A 15,596-nucleotide genomic window follows, 5' to 3' on the forward strand; every position below is an offset into this window, starting at 1 on the left:
CATCGCGTTCAGACGACGACGGCGGCTGCAGGGCGTCATTTTTTTAAGCATCCGCAAATCGAGCTCTTTTAAGTACGTACGCCTCTTGGACCGGCTGGGCGTGTTTCAAGGGAAATAAAGAGCGCCTTCGGCGAGCGTGACTTTGCGTCGGCACGTCAATACAAGTTCATGCTCTCGACTCGAGGACAGGACACTAACAATCTAGCGCTGCTTTGATCTTCAATAAAACGTAATTTAGATTTAACAGAAGACAACAAATACACAGAAACCTCCAAAGTTTTCATTTTTTGTGACGTCAAGCCTTAAAATGCAACGCACTTGCTCCAAGAGTGTGTACAACTGAGGTAGTTTACTGGCAGCTACTGTTGTTTCCAATAGCCATTTTCGCTGCAAATGTCATGATGGAGGTAAACTTTTTAACATATACTGTGCCATTTGGCGCACACATTTAAATCAAAGGTAAATCTATGATGCTCTGCTTGCTGCCCATCTGATACAACAAAGTTGGTGTGATCAGTAAAGTGTGTGTCAAGACTAGAAAGCATATCAAGATATTTAAAAATGGCTAAGAAGTGACTAATGTTACAAATGAGCAATTGCAGAATTGGAGAATCCAGGCTTGGCACATCATGTAGCGTTTGAAATCAGTCAATTGAACTACATGTCGGCCACAAAAATAACAGGATGAAAACAAACTTCTGTTTTACATTTTATGTTTACATTTCATTTGGCAGATGCTCGCATGCATAGTGGCTTAAAAAGTGCATTGATTATACATACACTAAATCATCAGTGCATCCTTGTGGTTGCACATCTATTGCCATTGTGGGAAACATTGCCACAAAGGGAATACGTGCCATAATAAGGTGCACAACCATACACTGCTACTGCTATTTCCAGCTTGACATTATGACAAGCTTGTATCACCATAAAGTGTGGCTTTTGCTGTGAGAAGAGTATGCCAGATTTGACAGTGAGCCCGCTATACTGAATATTGTGAGGAGCTCATTCCAACACTTGGGGGGCCAGGCTAGAGAAGAGATGTTGAGATGGCTGACCCTTCCATGAAGGAGCAAGTAGACAACCAGAGGCAGCAGAGCTGAACGGTTTTATCAGGATTGTAGGGTTTGATAATAGACTGGAAGTATGGGGGTGCCATTCTTGTTACTTTTCAGAAGGGTTGAATTAGAGATTTTGTTATAGTATATTGCTAATATTAGCCTCTGGTTGCATGTAAGTATTCCTGATATGCTGATTGTGGCAACACTGATAGTGATTTCAGAATTACAAATGACATGTGTCACACCTTCCACTTAGACGTTTTAGACAGGAAGTTAAAATCTCAAAATTTTAAGATGCTTTATAGACAGTGATAACTGGTTGGCAGTGTTAGCAGTGTTAACAATGTTAACAATGTTAACTATGCTAGGCAAAGGCTGCTATTCATAATCACGGTTTGTTTCTGCCATTTCAGTTCAACGAGGCAGAAGCACAGCAGAAAAAAAATGGCTGGTTCTATGAATCATCACGCTGAAATGGTCTATGTGGACCCATGCAAATGAAACTGCTGAAAAGTATACCATACATTTGATATCTAGACTTTAATAGGCTGAATACACATTTGCATTTAGAGAAACAAAGTCATTAGAGGAATGAGATATTGTCATTCAGCTTAAGACACAATGAATGCTAACATGGCTCAAGCACTCACAAAATCAAAATCATATCTTCATTTTGTTTAGAGCTAGGTTTGTGCAAGACTACAAGTTCCAGGAGTGGGAACTAATAATTCTCATACAGGAAAACCAACTGAAGTGCATGGTTCCCATTATCTTTTTAACTGCAGAGGACCATAAAAAGCAGAAAATGCTGCAGGGTTAGGTGCTGTCAGTTTGCTAGGCCCAAAATGTGTAGGAAGTACACTCCTCATTTGATACATGCCAATCAATCATGCTACTGTAAAAAGTGCATGGGAGTAACCATTAGGTGGCACCCTTTATTTATTTCTTGATTCCTACAAAGAAGGATAAAATTGCTGATTTAAAATGTCTGTCATTAACTACATAGAGGTACTGGTTTAAAAAAATTCAGACCTGAGACCACAGGGAAAGTTGATAATTAAGCAACATAAATGTTCAAAATCTGTTTGAAATCTACTCCCAGTTCTAAATATTTGGCAAGCCTGGCATTTGTCAGCATAGCCTGTGCAGCAAAGGGCATGAAATAAGATGTCTCCAGGTATTCTAGGCAAGCAGAATCTGAACAATATTTGACAAAATGTTCTCACATCTGTTGAGCTGCCACCAACCCCACTGTACTCCAGTGTATTGTACAACAGTTGGATTCCTACAGTCTTCTTTGGCCTCTTTCACTCCTTTCTTTAACCACACTGCATCATGTGGTACTAGCTGCCGCTGCTCTTAACCGTGCCACATTTAATTGATCATCCAGTTTAACTGTTAGAAATTATACAGATATTTGCCTTCTCTTAATGCTTATAGAGAAGCATCAGCATTAGCTAATTAGTATTAGATGCAGCCAGTTTTGTATGTTTTTGAAAAACAAATGTGACATTTCAGAACTTTGCGCTAAGATTTGTCAAAGGCTCATTCGATGATGGGCAGTAATCAGAAAAGAATATGTAGGTAATTACACTACCAGGCAGCTTGTCTGCAACCAGCTCAGTACATGCACCTACAATCACTGGAATGGAAAGTACATCCTCCAGCTGTCCAGGAGGGCTGCAGGGTCTTGTAAGAAGTCAGGGGGGTTATTTCGGATATAGAAGACTGCGAGCAGCAGGGTGACGCCAGACAGAGTAAGAAACAGAGGCAGGGATGAACGGTGGGGCTCTGGTACAGAACGCGTCTTCATTGGCTGGGAAACCCGCTCCCACTGTGTGAGGATGGCCTGGCGAGCCCCCGCCCACTTTCCTGGCCCGCACAGCCGGTACTGGTACGGGGTGCAGGGGCCCACCAGCACATTCAGACACAGGCGAGGGTCCCGCAGCAACAGCCCCAAGAAGTTGGGCCGCACTCCGAGCTGCCGCGCCAGGTCGTCCATGTAAGTGACGTAGTCCACCTGGATGGTGTGCCTCTGAGAGGTTACGTACCTGAACACACAGCACATCAAAAGTATGCTGATGATCAACACTAAAAACTGTGTGTGCTGTAAATGAGGAAAATATATGAAACATAAACAATAATGGAGTTTCCACAGGGTGCTATTATAAAATGTCAGTAAGCAGTGATTCAGTGTAACTTTTAAAAAAAAAGTCTAAACATATTTTATTTAAAAAAATTGCATTTAAATTACTGTTATTTATTTGATTGTCATTACATTAAGTTAGTGAATGTGAAAATGCTCTTTCTCAAGAGGAGATGGCCCTGGACAATTGCATGACCAATTCATATATTGCAAGCCACATCTCCTTTTATTTATGTTAAAGAAACCAGAATTACTTTCTGCATGATTACACATCTTTATCCCCCCCGTCTTTAATTACAGCTGCAGGATTACTGCATGAGATGTACAAAGAAATGTTAAAGCAAAAGTAAGTCATTCTTAGAGCTTTCTATAAGCTGTGTGACATGACACAGTTCCAAAAGAAAACTACAATCAAGAAAGTTAAAGAGGAATAATTCCACACACTTCCACATTTCTAACTGGCAGATAAACATACCTCTTGGCCATCTTTTCTGCTGTTATTTTAATGTCCCTCTGCATGGCATCCATGGGAGGCAGCTTACTCAATCCTTGGAACATAATATACAGACAGTATCAACCAAAAGCTAAAGTTTCTCTCTCCAACAAAATGCTATATCAGTGCCAACACAATTAGGCAAGGACTGAGACAATACAGTTTAATGTTGTGGATAACTGATGAGCCACTCATTTATTCTGCAAGATCTTATCAATTAGGCATCCGGTCACAATTCATTTTATGGGCTTTTACTAGTTTACCCATGACCATCTAACAGAAACTAGAACGACAAGGTGTGGCTTACCTTTAAAGACACGTGTGGCCCAGCGTGCTTGCATCTCTGAGACGGGCATGATGGCTCCCAACGGCTGCACCAGACCAATGATGGCCAGAGTGGGGCGCTCCAGGCCAGCAGGATAGACGTACTTGTAAAGGGAGGCCTTGTTCTCTGCGACATCGAGCACAGAGGAGGAAAGGAAAGGAAAAGAGAAGCGGTAACCAGTGGCAAAGACCACCAGATCAATATCCTCTTCCACCGTGCCATCCTCAAACACCACGCTAGAGCCCTGGAATTTGGATATATTGGGCTTCACCAACACCGTGCCAGACAGGATGCGATTGGGCAACTCATCGTTCACCGTGGGATGCTGGCTGAACAGCCTGGGGGATAAAGATGTGGAGGGAGATGCATGCAGACATGTTATTAAGACATGTTATTCAACACAAGTAGTTTCACTTCTAGTTTGCTGAGTTTATGAAGTGCAACAACAGAAATCCCACTTTGTGTATGACATCTCACACTATCACACCTGAACGCATCAAACTGTTCTTCCTATACAGCTTTAGCACAATAGATTTTTTAAAACATCTCATGGACACGTGAACCCATCTGCTGGTAGAAAGTTAAACTCCAAGATAGAAATGAACCTGTGTTTGGGCTGCAGAGAGTACAGACTATGGTTGAACCGCTGGTTTAGTCTGCTCTCTCCTATACTGCAAAAAAGGCCAAAGGGTAAGATGGACTGCAAGAAGTTTGTTATCCTGTTGAAATGCAGATCTAGTGGGATTCCATTATCTCCAACACGATTCAGGATCCATGTACCCCGTCGCGTACTGAGGAACAGCTGGAGAGAAGACAGAGAAGTCTCAGCACTGGCTTAAATCTCTTTGCCTCAGCTGTATTAAAGCACTGGACAGTCCTGTCACCTATACCTATAATATGTCACAAATACACCTTATTTCTCAACAACCTCACTTCTGATCTCTTGGTTGAACTGCTGTTCCAAACCATTAACATTATCAAAGCCTGAAACAGGGCTGCAAAGCAAAGTGTCTGCTCTGTCAATATCAGCTCAAATATTTGACAATGTCTTTTATCAGTAGCATTACCGCTTTTCATCATGATTTTGTTTGGGTTGTCAGACACGTACCTGCTTGGTGACTCTACTCAGCTCCACAGCGATATCTCCTCCAGAGTTCCCAATCCCTATCACCACCACTCTCTTCCCTCGCCACTCTTCTGGGGTTTTGTAGTCACGGCTGTGGAAGTACTTCCCCTGGAATGTTTCGATTCCTGGTGGGAAGAGAGGCTATGAATAATATATGTTTCCTGAATTTTCCGTGATTTTTTTCAGTTTCTATCCATAAAGCAAATGAAGCAAATGAAAATAGAGAACCTGTTGTCTGTTCATGAAAACATACTTCTCCAACTGTGCAACCAAGCTATACCAGTAACTGCTTTTACAAACACATACCTTTACTTCTGTGTCCTGCTATAGCTGTCAACAAAATATGGAATGTGCTGTGCTTCAGACTAGATTGCCCAGTGAGCATTTGATAAAAGATCAAAAAACCTCTTTTCAACAGAGTCAAGATAAGAATGTTTGGTTTGCTGTTTTAACTACAAAATGTAGTACAAAGTTTACTCTGAGTTAATGAATTATTGCCCCAACCATTATATAACATCACATGTGCAAAGCTCGAAATTAGTCAAGTGCTTCATTTCTGCTTGTTCTTACAGAAACAGGCAAACTGAATTTACCTGGAAAGTCTTTCAGGGGGATATGGGGGTGAACATGGTGTCCTACACAGATCATCACAGCATCAAAGATATGCTTCTCCTTGTTACCGTTCCTGTTCTCGGTCACCACCTCCCACTGCCCTGATCGAGAAAAGTCAGGCCTCTGCTTCACACTGCAGACAGCGGTCTGAAACGTGGGAGAAAATTGGGAAGTTGGATCAGGTCGCTGTCATCTTGCTACACAGTGTCTCTCCCAGCCTTGACAACAGCTACCTGTGGGATAGGTGACGAATCACCTATATAATAATGGATGTCTATAAATATGGAAATTAAATCACAATGCACAAACAATGTGCACCTCCTTAGACTGAGGATGGAAAGGGTTAGAATGCTTCTCAAATCCCATGCTCTGCACCTGCAGAAGTCAATTCCCTCAAGCTGCCAGGTGAACACTGACTCACAGACACTAACTCTGTCCAAAGCACAATTTCACTTCACAGCACCTCTGCAGCTGCGTGACGCTCCCATTACGCAGTGTTTTTGGAATCTGTAATAACGCTGTGCTTGGCATTTCAACGCCACTTAAATGCGGCTGTGCTTCCAGCTCTGGTGCCGCGTGACAGCTCTGCCCACACTGGGGGGTCTCACCTTGAAGCGGATGTGGTGCATGAGCTGGAAGTGCTCTGCATACATGCGGAAGTAGTCCATGATCAGGGTGTTGTGCATGTAGTTGGGGAAGTGAGCCGGGATGGGAAAGTCGCTGAAACACATCATCTCTTTGGAGGTGTTGATGATGACGGAATGGTAGATGCTAGCCCTGTCAGGCTCTGGCTCCTCCTGCAGGTTAGAGGAAACACAGTGGGAATGGAGCACCTGCTTCACATTGAACTGAGCCTTGATCAAGCAAGACTGTAGCTTAGGTTATACACGTAAAGACCATGTGTGAGCAGGGGCGTAGGAAACGAGGGGAGACGGGGGGAGGGCGTCCCCCCAATGTTTAAAGTATATTTGTACTATTTTTGTCCCCAACAAATTAATTTCTCTAGAATAAAAGTTTAATTTGGAAACGGAATATCGTTCTCCCTGATCACGTTTTGTGAGCGCGCCACTTTTACTGACTGGATCATTAAAAAAAAAAAAAAAAAAAAAAACACGCAAGCACAATCAACTTGAACCTAAGCCTTAAACATGCACCCGCTCCCCGGGAAAAGAAAAATAAAAAGAAAAAAAAACAGACATTAGATCGTTTTTTTTTTTTGGAGTAAAGATTAAGTATAGTAGATGATATTGATAGGCGTGTGTGGATTTATTTAGCGACCAGTTTCACATTAGCCATCGTTTGAATAATTTGGCAACAGCGATTGTAGCCAAGGCTATTAGCTAGCTAGTTTCTGTACTGTTGAAACTACTGTACGTTAAATAAAATTTGCTTTCAGGAGACGTTGAATTCATGTTAAACGACGGCCGCAAGCACAGTAAACCCATTAAACAGGTTTTTATTTTCGAAGATAACTCAGGGCTGCCGCTCGCTGTCACAGCAAATTAACTGGGACAACCCGGCTAGCTACAACAGTCGTTTAAAAAGCACTGGGCTAAAAAAAAAAAAAACATTGAGTTCACGAGGTAACCGCCTTTGTAAATCAAGGACGTGGGAAGTATTCTTTCTGGGCAACTCGCCGCACGCTATTTTCGGTATCAAATTCTCTATAGCCTACCATTAAACAGTATTCTGTAATGGTAATGTGTGTCGTAAATTTTCATATATAACGTTAGCTTGTTACTTATTTCGCTGATCGCTAATGAACAGCTAACCTTAGCTAGCCAGCTGTTTTGTCACTGACATAGGCCTATTGCTTGCTTACTAGTAATACCGGTGAGAGAATTATGTGACCAGCTTTGTGAAAACTTCACCACAGTATTCAGTCGACATTTTAAGTTTTAGAAACTTCAGACGAATAAATGTTTTAATTAAGTTAAACAAAAAAACGTACACACAGTATGTACTGTACTTCCATGCTTTCCTGTTGTTCAAGGCCAAAGATTTTCATCAACGTTGCACCTGTTTTCCCTAGCTATACAGTGAGGGAAAACCTGTCTGCTGTGTGTAGTCCATATTGGGCAGTCTTCTGCTGTGATTGGATGGCATGCACCATTCATTACATCAACGTGTGACATTTGGTTATGTGGATTAGTGTCACACACTTTTCATCTCCACAAGGAAAATAACTCTTCTTATATATAGGCTTAATGAGACACATCCTAATGTTGGGTGACACACCTTCATGTTGGGCAAACTCAGCCCCAGATGTGCATCTCCTGTGTCCAGATGAGCTTAGTAGTGACAGAGGTGTGCAGCTCTTCATGAAAGCACTTAAGCGGTGTTTACACGCGCATACCTTCGCATATACTTGTCTGTGTGTATAGATAATTGCAATCGTTCACACTTGATCACATCAACATAACTCACACTGCACACATTTCTGCACACCTATATGCTTTCAGGGCATTTCACCTTGTAAAACCTGTGAAGGATTCCACAAGTACAAAATAAGACACATTAATTATCACATGTCTTGGGAAAGTAAATACCATTGCCTTTGGGTAAATGGCATTGGAATAGCAGTGTTTCCTCTTGTAGAGTATATTTTGTCCAATTGCCATGGAGGAAGGGCAGGGCTGTGTCACAGGTTTGCACAAAGGATTCTATGGTACTGTCGGAGTAAAATGGTCAACATTGCCCTTTTTCAAAAAGTTGCTGCAAATCTGTATAATGTGGGAAAATTGCTGACCTCACCTTATACCTCCAGAGACCGCCGATGTCATCGCTGCTCTCGAAGCACACTGGCTCCAGCCCCTCATCCAGGCAGCACTTGATACAGGCCAGCCCAGAGCTTCCTGCCCCAATCACTGCTACACGGCGGGCCATGGTGTCTGTGGGTGGGAGTTATGTGAAAACTGTGTAAAGGTGTAAACTGTCGATTTCCTCACCATCAGTGAAGATGGTCTGAAGGTGAGAATTTGTCAGAATCTCTTTTGTTATAGCATAAACCTTTCCCTCACAGCCCGACTGCACAGCAGCTGTAGTCATGTCTGTCTACAGTAAAGAAACATGATTAGTCTGTTAGTTTTGGGAGTAGGCTAACATTGAGCAGGCTTTGTGGAACATGTCACATGAAATATCCCTTTACATTTATTCATTTGGCAGATACTTTTATCCAAAGCGACTTACGTGTGAGGCAGAGTACAACACAAGCAAAAAGCCATATAAGGAGTGAATGTCCCCAACTAAACTTGCGGCTGTTGACAATCCTTCCAGACTACACCGACAGGTTATGTAATGAAATGGAACAGTAGAACAATAATATTTTATCGTCCCAAAGAGAGAAAAATCCTCTTGAGGTATTTACATTATATTGTACGCAATTCGATGTAGTATCCAACATGTATTTATCTCACATTTACGTGTGACATGGAGTACAGATACTTAAGTGCGGGAAGCACCCAGTGGCCTAGGCTCCAAAGAACGTTGCAACTAGCCCATATTGTCAACAAATATTGTTTCACACGATTACTGTGATCATATCCGACACTGGGACAGAAGCTGTAGATACAGCTGGTCTGTGCATTGTATAATGATGGAGCTTTCATGTAAACAAGTAGGCAAGCTGCGTACCCTTATTTACGAAAATTAAGTTGGGTTGTCGAAATTTAAAAAGTAACTTTGATAGTGCTTGATAGTCTCTTGGTAACCTATGCATTGAAATGTGCTACAGACATTTTCATAATCGTACTAAATTGACGCGAAGCCAGCGTTTCGACATAGACCTAATTGTACCACAGCCATTTCAAACGAACGTTATAGACCAGCGGAAGGGTTGCATTTGACAGTTGTAGTTTCCGTTCCCTGTTGCTCATTCTACTTCCTCCATTAGAGGAACACAGTAACATTACTTCTCTCAGACTACCCAGCTAGCCAGATTCGGTTATCCTTACAAATGAATATAATTTCCGCTCCTTTGTTGCCATTTCCTAAAAACAAAACACCACATTTACCTTGACGGTACAACTTTCTATACCAGCAGCTTCCGAGATGATTATTCCCTATATTCCCGTTTCAGTCTGTGATTAATGCTTATTGCCCTCCAATGTCAAAAGTACAGCAAAGAACGAAAAAAAAAACGAATATACCCACATACTCCTCCCTTAGACGCAAGAAACCCCACAGAATGGAATGGGCGGAGTGGAAGTTATACAAACTCGGACTTTGCTGCGATGTCAGTGTGTCGACGCGGAAAATGATTCCTGCAGGTTGCAAAACACACGCCCCAGTTTGTTCAGGTGCAACATTTGACCGACAAAAAAAAAAAAAAAACAGCTGAACCGTAGTTGAACCGTAAATCACAATCATTTAAAAGGTGACTTAAAAATAAATGAGCAGACACCCACGAATTTCATGCCAGACAGTATAGAGTAAAATGTTACAATACCAAAAGAATATTTTATTTGAAATTGTTTAAAAACGTCTAAAACTTGAATTTCCTTCAGATTGGTCAAGTACAATTGCCATTTTGTGAGTGCATGTCAACCGTTGGTCATCTGCTCAGGGTTAGGCAGGGACTGATTCTCCCCAGGTTGTGCCTGTCAAACACCACAGTCTGTTCAAGAGGCCTGCAGGATTTTGCAGGACAGCAGGGATTTTGTTCATCGAGTAGAGGACAGCTAACAGCAGGGTGGCGCTACATGCAGTAAAATACAGAGGCAGGGAGGAAGGGCGAGGCTCAGGCACAACTCTTGTCTTAAATGGGCGTGTGACCCGCTCCCACTGTGTGAGGATGGCCTGACGAGCCCCCGCCCACTTTCCCGGCCCGCACAGTCGGTACTGGTATGGGGTGCAGGGGCCCAGCAGCACATTTAGACCCAGGCGAGGGTCCCGCAGCAGCAGACCCAGGAAGTTGGGCCGCACTCCGAACTGCCGTGCCAGGTCATCCATGTAAGCGATAAAATCCACCTGGAGAGGGTTACGCTCTGAGCAGGCAAACCTGTGGGGATATGACAGTCTCAGACAAGAAGCAAAAGTTGTGACACATAAATCTCACACTCATTGCTTCAGTCTGACCTTTGATGCATTTCCTTTGTTTCTCTCTCGATATCCAGAAGCATGTTTTTCTCTGGTGGCAGTTTCTGTAAACCTAGAAACAAAAGTATGATAATATGCAGTCATTCTCAAGCAAAATTGATATCTGCAGCTGTACGCAAATGTATATGGAGAACAAATTTATCTGCATTATATTGACAGAATATAGAAAGCAATAAGCTACAGTAAATAACTGAGTATAGTGCAGTCAGAAAATGATGTACTTTCAGGGAACTTGGTATGAACGGGCTTTGGAAAATGCATCAGTTATTATACTGTTGTATAGTTCCAATAAACACAAAACTGATGTGAAGAAATCTTTCCTTCCATTCCACTCTCTGACCCTTTTCATTTCATACTTTTCTGCTCTGCCATTACATCCTCAAAGCACCGTTCAGATATGTCCATTATGTTGTTGATGAGCTTCAAAATTGGAATAGTCAGTTTGCTGAAATTCACAGATGTGCGCATACAGTTTTGAAGGAAAGTAAATGACGACTTTGGATTAGATAGGGAACAGCACAAATGCCAGTGTCAAAGTATTTAAATACTGTGTGCATTCTGAAAAAAGGACAGTTGCTAAGGAGAAATAGAATACCTGTGCTGTCAAGATTAATCTATTCTTAGATTTTGTCATTATTGGACACATTCAAGTGTACTTAGTTCAGGCTGTGTTGTCTCAAAAAACATTAAGCATTAGTCATTTACATCTGTGTTCAAGTTCCACAGATTTACCTGACCTTAATTAGTATAAATGCAACAAAAAGAGCTGAATCGTGACCAGTGTAGATACACTAACAGAAGCCACAGGTCCTAGGAGAGGTTTGGGTGAGATCAGCAGCAGATTTCGTACCTGCAAAGACTCTAGTCGCCCATCGTGCTTGCATCTCAGCCAGGGGGATTACGGCTCCCAGAGCATGAATGAAGCCAACCACGGCTAGAGTGGGCCTCTCAAGACTCGGAGGGAAGACTTGTTTGTAAAGAGACAGCCGATAACCAGCCCTTGCCTTCAAAGAGGACGGCAGGAAGGGGAAGTCATAATTGTAGCCTGTGGCGAACACCACTACATCCACCTTGTCCACCACTGTTCCGTCTTCAAACACCACACTGGAGCCATGAAACTCCCTCACGTTGGGCTTCACCACCACCCTTCCTGAGATGATGCGTCCAGGTAGGTCATCATTAACTACGGGGATCTGTTTGAAAAACCTACCAGAGATCAGCAATAACGACATCTTTATAACCAATTGTGAGATCTATGCCGTTAATTAAAGCAAAAGTGCTGCAGTTGAAGGGCAACGGTGTTGCTTCACAAGCCAAGAAAGGGCAAGACCACCCTCCATTTGAACATTCACGCTTACTTCCTCAGATCCTTACCCATGTGATGGTCGTAGCCCGTACAGGCGGTGGTCAAAGTGGTGGTTTAATTTCTGCTCCACAATGCGGTCGACCCAAGATGGTATGTACCGCTGCAGTAGCACAAACAGACGGGTACTGTTCATCACATCACCGGGGAGTCCATTGTCACCAAGGCGACCGACCACCCAAGCTCCCCGTCGAGTGCTGAGGTATACCTGCAGGATTGACCAGAAAATGAAACTGACTAGCTGGACAGTCTGTACCACTGCTGGATTTATTTTTCCTGATGAGGGATATATCCATGAAAAACTGCAAATGCAGAATCCAAATGCCTTACCTGCTCTGCAACTCTACTGCTTTCCACAGCAATGTCCCCTCCTGAGTTCCCAATCCCAATAACCACAATCCTCTTCCCCTCTAGTCCCCGGGTGCACTGGTATTCCCAGCTGTGGAAGTACCGCCCTGTAAAGGTGTCTATGCCTAAAACATAGAAAAAGGCTTGATTGCCTCAGGTTATGGATGCAGTAAGTGCAGTATATAGGTTTTTGGTACTTGATGTGAAGTGTTTGATTTTAAAACAGACTGGAATGCAAAATCACCCTTTTGGGAATTTCATTTCTGAAGGGATGATTTTGAATTTGCACGTGTTCCTGAATTTCCTCAGTCAGAATATGACAGTGCAAGGTAGTATATCATATGTGAGTATTGCAAGTCATACTGACTAATGGAATCAGTTACTGAAATGAATAGTAAAACTGTCTTTGTAGGTACACTGTGTAGAGTGGAACCCTGACACAGTTGGCAAAGTCAACAGAAAGAAGTATGTGGTTTCTTTGGTGATTGTAAAGCCTATGTAAATGATGTAGATAAGACCTATGGCCTTATGTAAGTTCTTTGCATCCTCCATTGCATTGATATCCAGGTTATCATTAACCTTTGAAAACAGCAAAGTTGTCATGTTTCATTTTGTGAATGTGTGGAATTGTGATATAATAATAATAATGGTCTGGGGTCAGGACTTATACCCAGAGGGTTGCAGATAATAACCATTGTGTAGGAATACTGTATTTGTCCTTCTGGCATCAGTACTTGGCCTCAATTGCATTAATAAATTGTTAACTGTATAAATGGATACTACATAAAAACCTATGCAAGTCAGTTTTAGATATCGCCATTATGGCAAACAGTTCAATACATATTTTAAGTTGTTTTTTTCTGGGTGAGGGTCAAAGGTAAGTTGTAAATGTTGAATTAAAACCAAAGCTTTGTGCTTATCTGGAGATAAGACTGTTTGTGCTGACATAATAAATAGAACACGGTTGGCACCTGGAAAGTCCCTCAATGGGAGGTGGGGCTGTGTGTAGTGGCCTGTGCAGACCATCACGGCATCAAAAATGTGCCTCTCTCTGTCACCCTCTCTGCTCTCAGTCTCCACCTCCCACTGGCCTGAATGAGAGAAGTCAGGCCTCTCCTTCACACTGTACACACTAGTCTGAAACACACACAGGAAGCAAGAAGTCAGATCAGGTCACTGGTTTCCTGGGATACTTGCATCCATCTCACAGGTTTGTTACAAACTTTGAGTTACCTGTGGAGCGGGTGTAGAACCATATAGGCTCTGGTCACACTGTAAAATAAGCTGTGTGTCTGTCTGTGTGTGTCTCCCTCATAAAATGTAATGAGTCATATGAATTGGATTTGGTTTACAGCATGCACTTCATCAAACTGTTGTTGAGAGGGCCAACAGATGGGGGGGGGGGATAAAATTTGATATGTTGGATTGGGTGCTCCCACAGGTGATGAATGCAGCAGACAGAGTGTGACTGAGGGCATGCAGCTGTTGATCTCTTCTCTCACTGAGGTCTCTGAAAGGACACCGCACACTATGAGTTCAGATAGAATTCTGACCTGGAAGCGGATGTGCTGCAGAAGGTCAAACTGCTCTGCGTAGAGGCGCAGGTACTGCAGGACCTGGGAGTGGTGCATGTTGTTGGGGAAGTCTGCTGGGGGAGGGAAGTCGCTGTAGGCCATCATCTCTTTGGAGCTGTTGACAATGACTGAATGGTAGATGCTGGCTCGACCAGGCTCTGGTTTCTCCTTTGAGTCCAAGGTGAAAAGATTCAGTTTAGAATGAACTTTTAACATTCGGAAAGTAGTTATGTTTGTAAATAAGAGGCCTTTAGATAACTAGACAGATGTGTCCAGTGAAACAATAGTAAATGAGACATTATCATGTGAAAGGAAGTTGTATTATTTGTCAAATACAACTGACAAATCTGAGAAACAACAGGAAATCAATTTAGTAAATTAAAACCATCCAGCACTGTGGGTGTTCCATTTTGATTAAAAGTGCCTAATGCAGTTTTTCTCATAGATTCTGGCCAATCAAATGCACTTTTTAAAAAATAATTCTAAACATTGGTTTGGATTCCTTTGTTCTGAAATGACCATTTCTTTGCCACTGTCACCCCATGAATGCTTTCATAAAGCAGGGAGAATGACCACACCTTATACCTCCAGAGGCCGCCAATATCATTGCTGCTCTCAAAGCACACTGGCTCCAGCCCCTCATCCAGGCAGCACTTGATACCGGCCAGCCCTGAGCATCCTGCCCCAATCACCGCTACACGAAGAGTCATGGCGTCCTGGGAAAGGGGTACAGATGGCATAAAAGATCTGCATGGAAAAGGCTTTCCACGTACACACATGAATTATGAACATATGACTATTATTGATTTTAAGAAATGTGCCTGTATAAATAAGTGCAGCCTTACCTGGTTGAATTTTATGTCAAGATTCTGAGTGTTTCACATCAAATTATTTTGTTATTATGACATGTATGTATTATGAGAAATTGTATTAAGCTATGCAAGCTTACTGCACTGTAATCAGTCACTACCTAATGTTAGAAGTTAAAGACGCCTAATACTTTCTAATTCAATTCATAAGCCATAAGCTTTTAAATATTTCGAGGTCAAACAATTATAGTTTCCTAAGGTCAAGCCATTTAAAATCACAGTCAAAGCTGCATGCTTACAAGGTGCTATGGAGTTAATGACACATTCAGATTCAGTAATAAATAACAGTCAGGTAACTTTCAAGTCAAAAAATACCTTCATTGCCTATTCTATTAACTATTGCTAGTTTCCTACTAGTTATTACAAAATTAGATTTACATGATTCATGCTTTATGAAATTTACTCCACTTAACTGTATCATAAATTGCAACGGTCTTCCCTGTTCACCTTCCCTCAATAGCCTTTAACCATACAATACATACCAATCCTAGTCTACCATATAAAATGGACCTCACTATATACATAATTTTTAGATAATCTGTGTTATATCTCAGTTGTATCATACCAATTAAAACACTTCAA

The 15,596-nt window shown here is 42.1% G+C and overlaps 2 protein-coding genes across 2 annotated transcripts; both read right to left on the minus strand.

The window, feature by feature from the left end:
- Positions 1-848: 848 nt before the first annotated feature.
- On the minus strand, positions 849-9,954 carry LOC118772711 (flavin-containing monooxygenase 5-like). The gene is made up of 9 exons (XM_036521274.1): positions 9,777-9,954; positions 8,518-8,654; positions 6,372-6,560; positions 5,745-5,910; positions 5,134-5,276; positions 4,631-4,827; positions 4,008-4,363; positions 3,683-3,755; positions 849-3,112 (listed from the first exon to the last, which is right to left on the minus strand). The coding sequence occupies exons 2-9, from the start codon at positions 8,647-8,649 to the stop codon at positions 2,701-2,703; spliced, it is 1,668 nt and encodes a 555-aa protein (XP_036377167.1). The 5' UTR covers positions 8,650-8,654; positions 9,777-9,954; the 3' UTR covers positions 849-2,700.
- A 375-nt stretch (positions 9,955-10,329) lies between these two features.
- Positions 10,330-14,855, minus strand: LOC118771677 (flavin-containing monooxygenase 5-like). Its single transcript, XM_036519688.1, has 8 exons — positions 14,724-14,855; positions 14,125-14,313; positions 13,543-13,708; positions 12,554-12,696; positions 12,235-12,431; positions 11,711-12,066; positions 10,840-10,912; positions 10,330-10,762 (listed from the first exon to the last, which is right to left on the minus strand). The coding sequence occupies exons 1-8, from the start codon at positions 14,853-14,855 to the stop codon at positions 10,330-10,332; spliced, it is 1,689 nt and encodes a 562-aa protein (XP_036375581.1).
- Positions 14,856-15,596: the final 741 nt, after the last annotated feature.

This window comes from Megalops cyprinoides, chromosome 2, assembly GCF_013368585.1.
Source record: "Megalops cyprinoides isolate fMegCyp1 chromosome 2, fMegCyp1.pri, whole genome shotgun sequence".
Classification (NCBI taxonomy): domain Eukaryota; kingdom Metazoa; phylum Chordata; class Actinopteri; order Elopiformes; family Megalopidae; genus Megalops; species Megalops cyprinoides.

What these genes read in the sequence shown, in the direction of transcription:
- LOC118772711 (XM_036521274.1), bottom strand. Translation starts at nt 8,649, where the DNA reads ATGGCCCGCCGTGTAGCAGTGATTGGGGCAGGAAGCTCTGGGCTGGCC. An exon ending in GCGGTCTCTGGAGGTATAAG is followed by an intron (nt 6,561 to 8,517) that starts GTGAGGTCAGCA and finishes TCTAACCTGCAG; the next exon opens with GAGGAGCCAGAGCCTGACAG. An exon ending in TCTCTGCAGCCCAAACACAG is followed by an intron (nt 4,364 to 4,630) that starts GTTCATTTCTAT and finishes TTTATCCCCCAG; the next exon opens with GCTGTTCAGCCAGCATCCCA.
- LOC118771677 (XM_036519688.1), bottom strand. Translation starts at nt 14,855, where the DNA reads ATGACTCTTCGTGTAGCGGTGATTGGGGCAGGATGCTCAGGGCTGGCC. An exon ending in TGCAGCACATCCGCTTCCAG is followed by an intron (nt 13,709 to 14,124) that starts GTCAGAATTCTA and finishes TGTGTGTTTCAG; the next exon opens with ACTAGTGTGTACAGTGTGAA. An exon ending in ACAAAGGAAATGCATCAAAG is followed by an intron (nt 10,763 to 10,839) that starts GTCAGACTGAAG and finishes ATATCCCCACAG; the next exon opens with GTTTGCCTGCTCAGAGCGTA.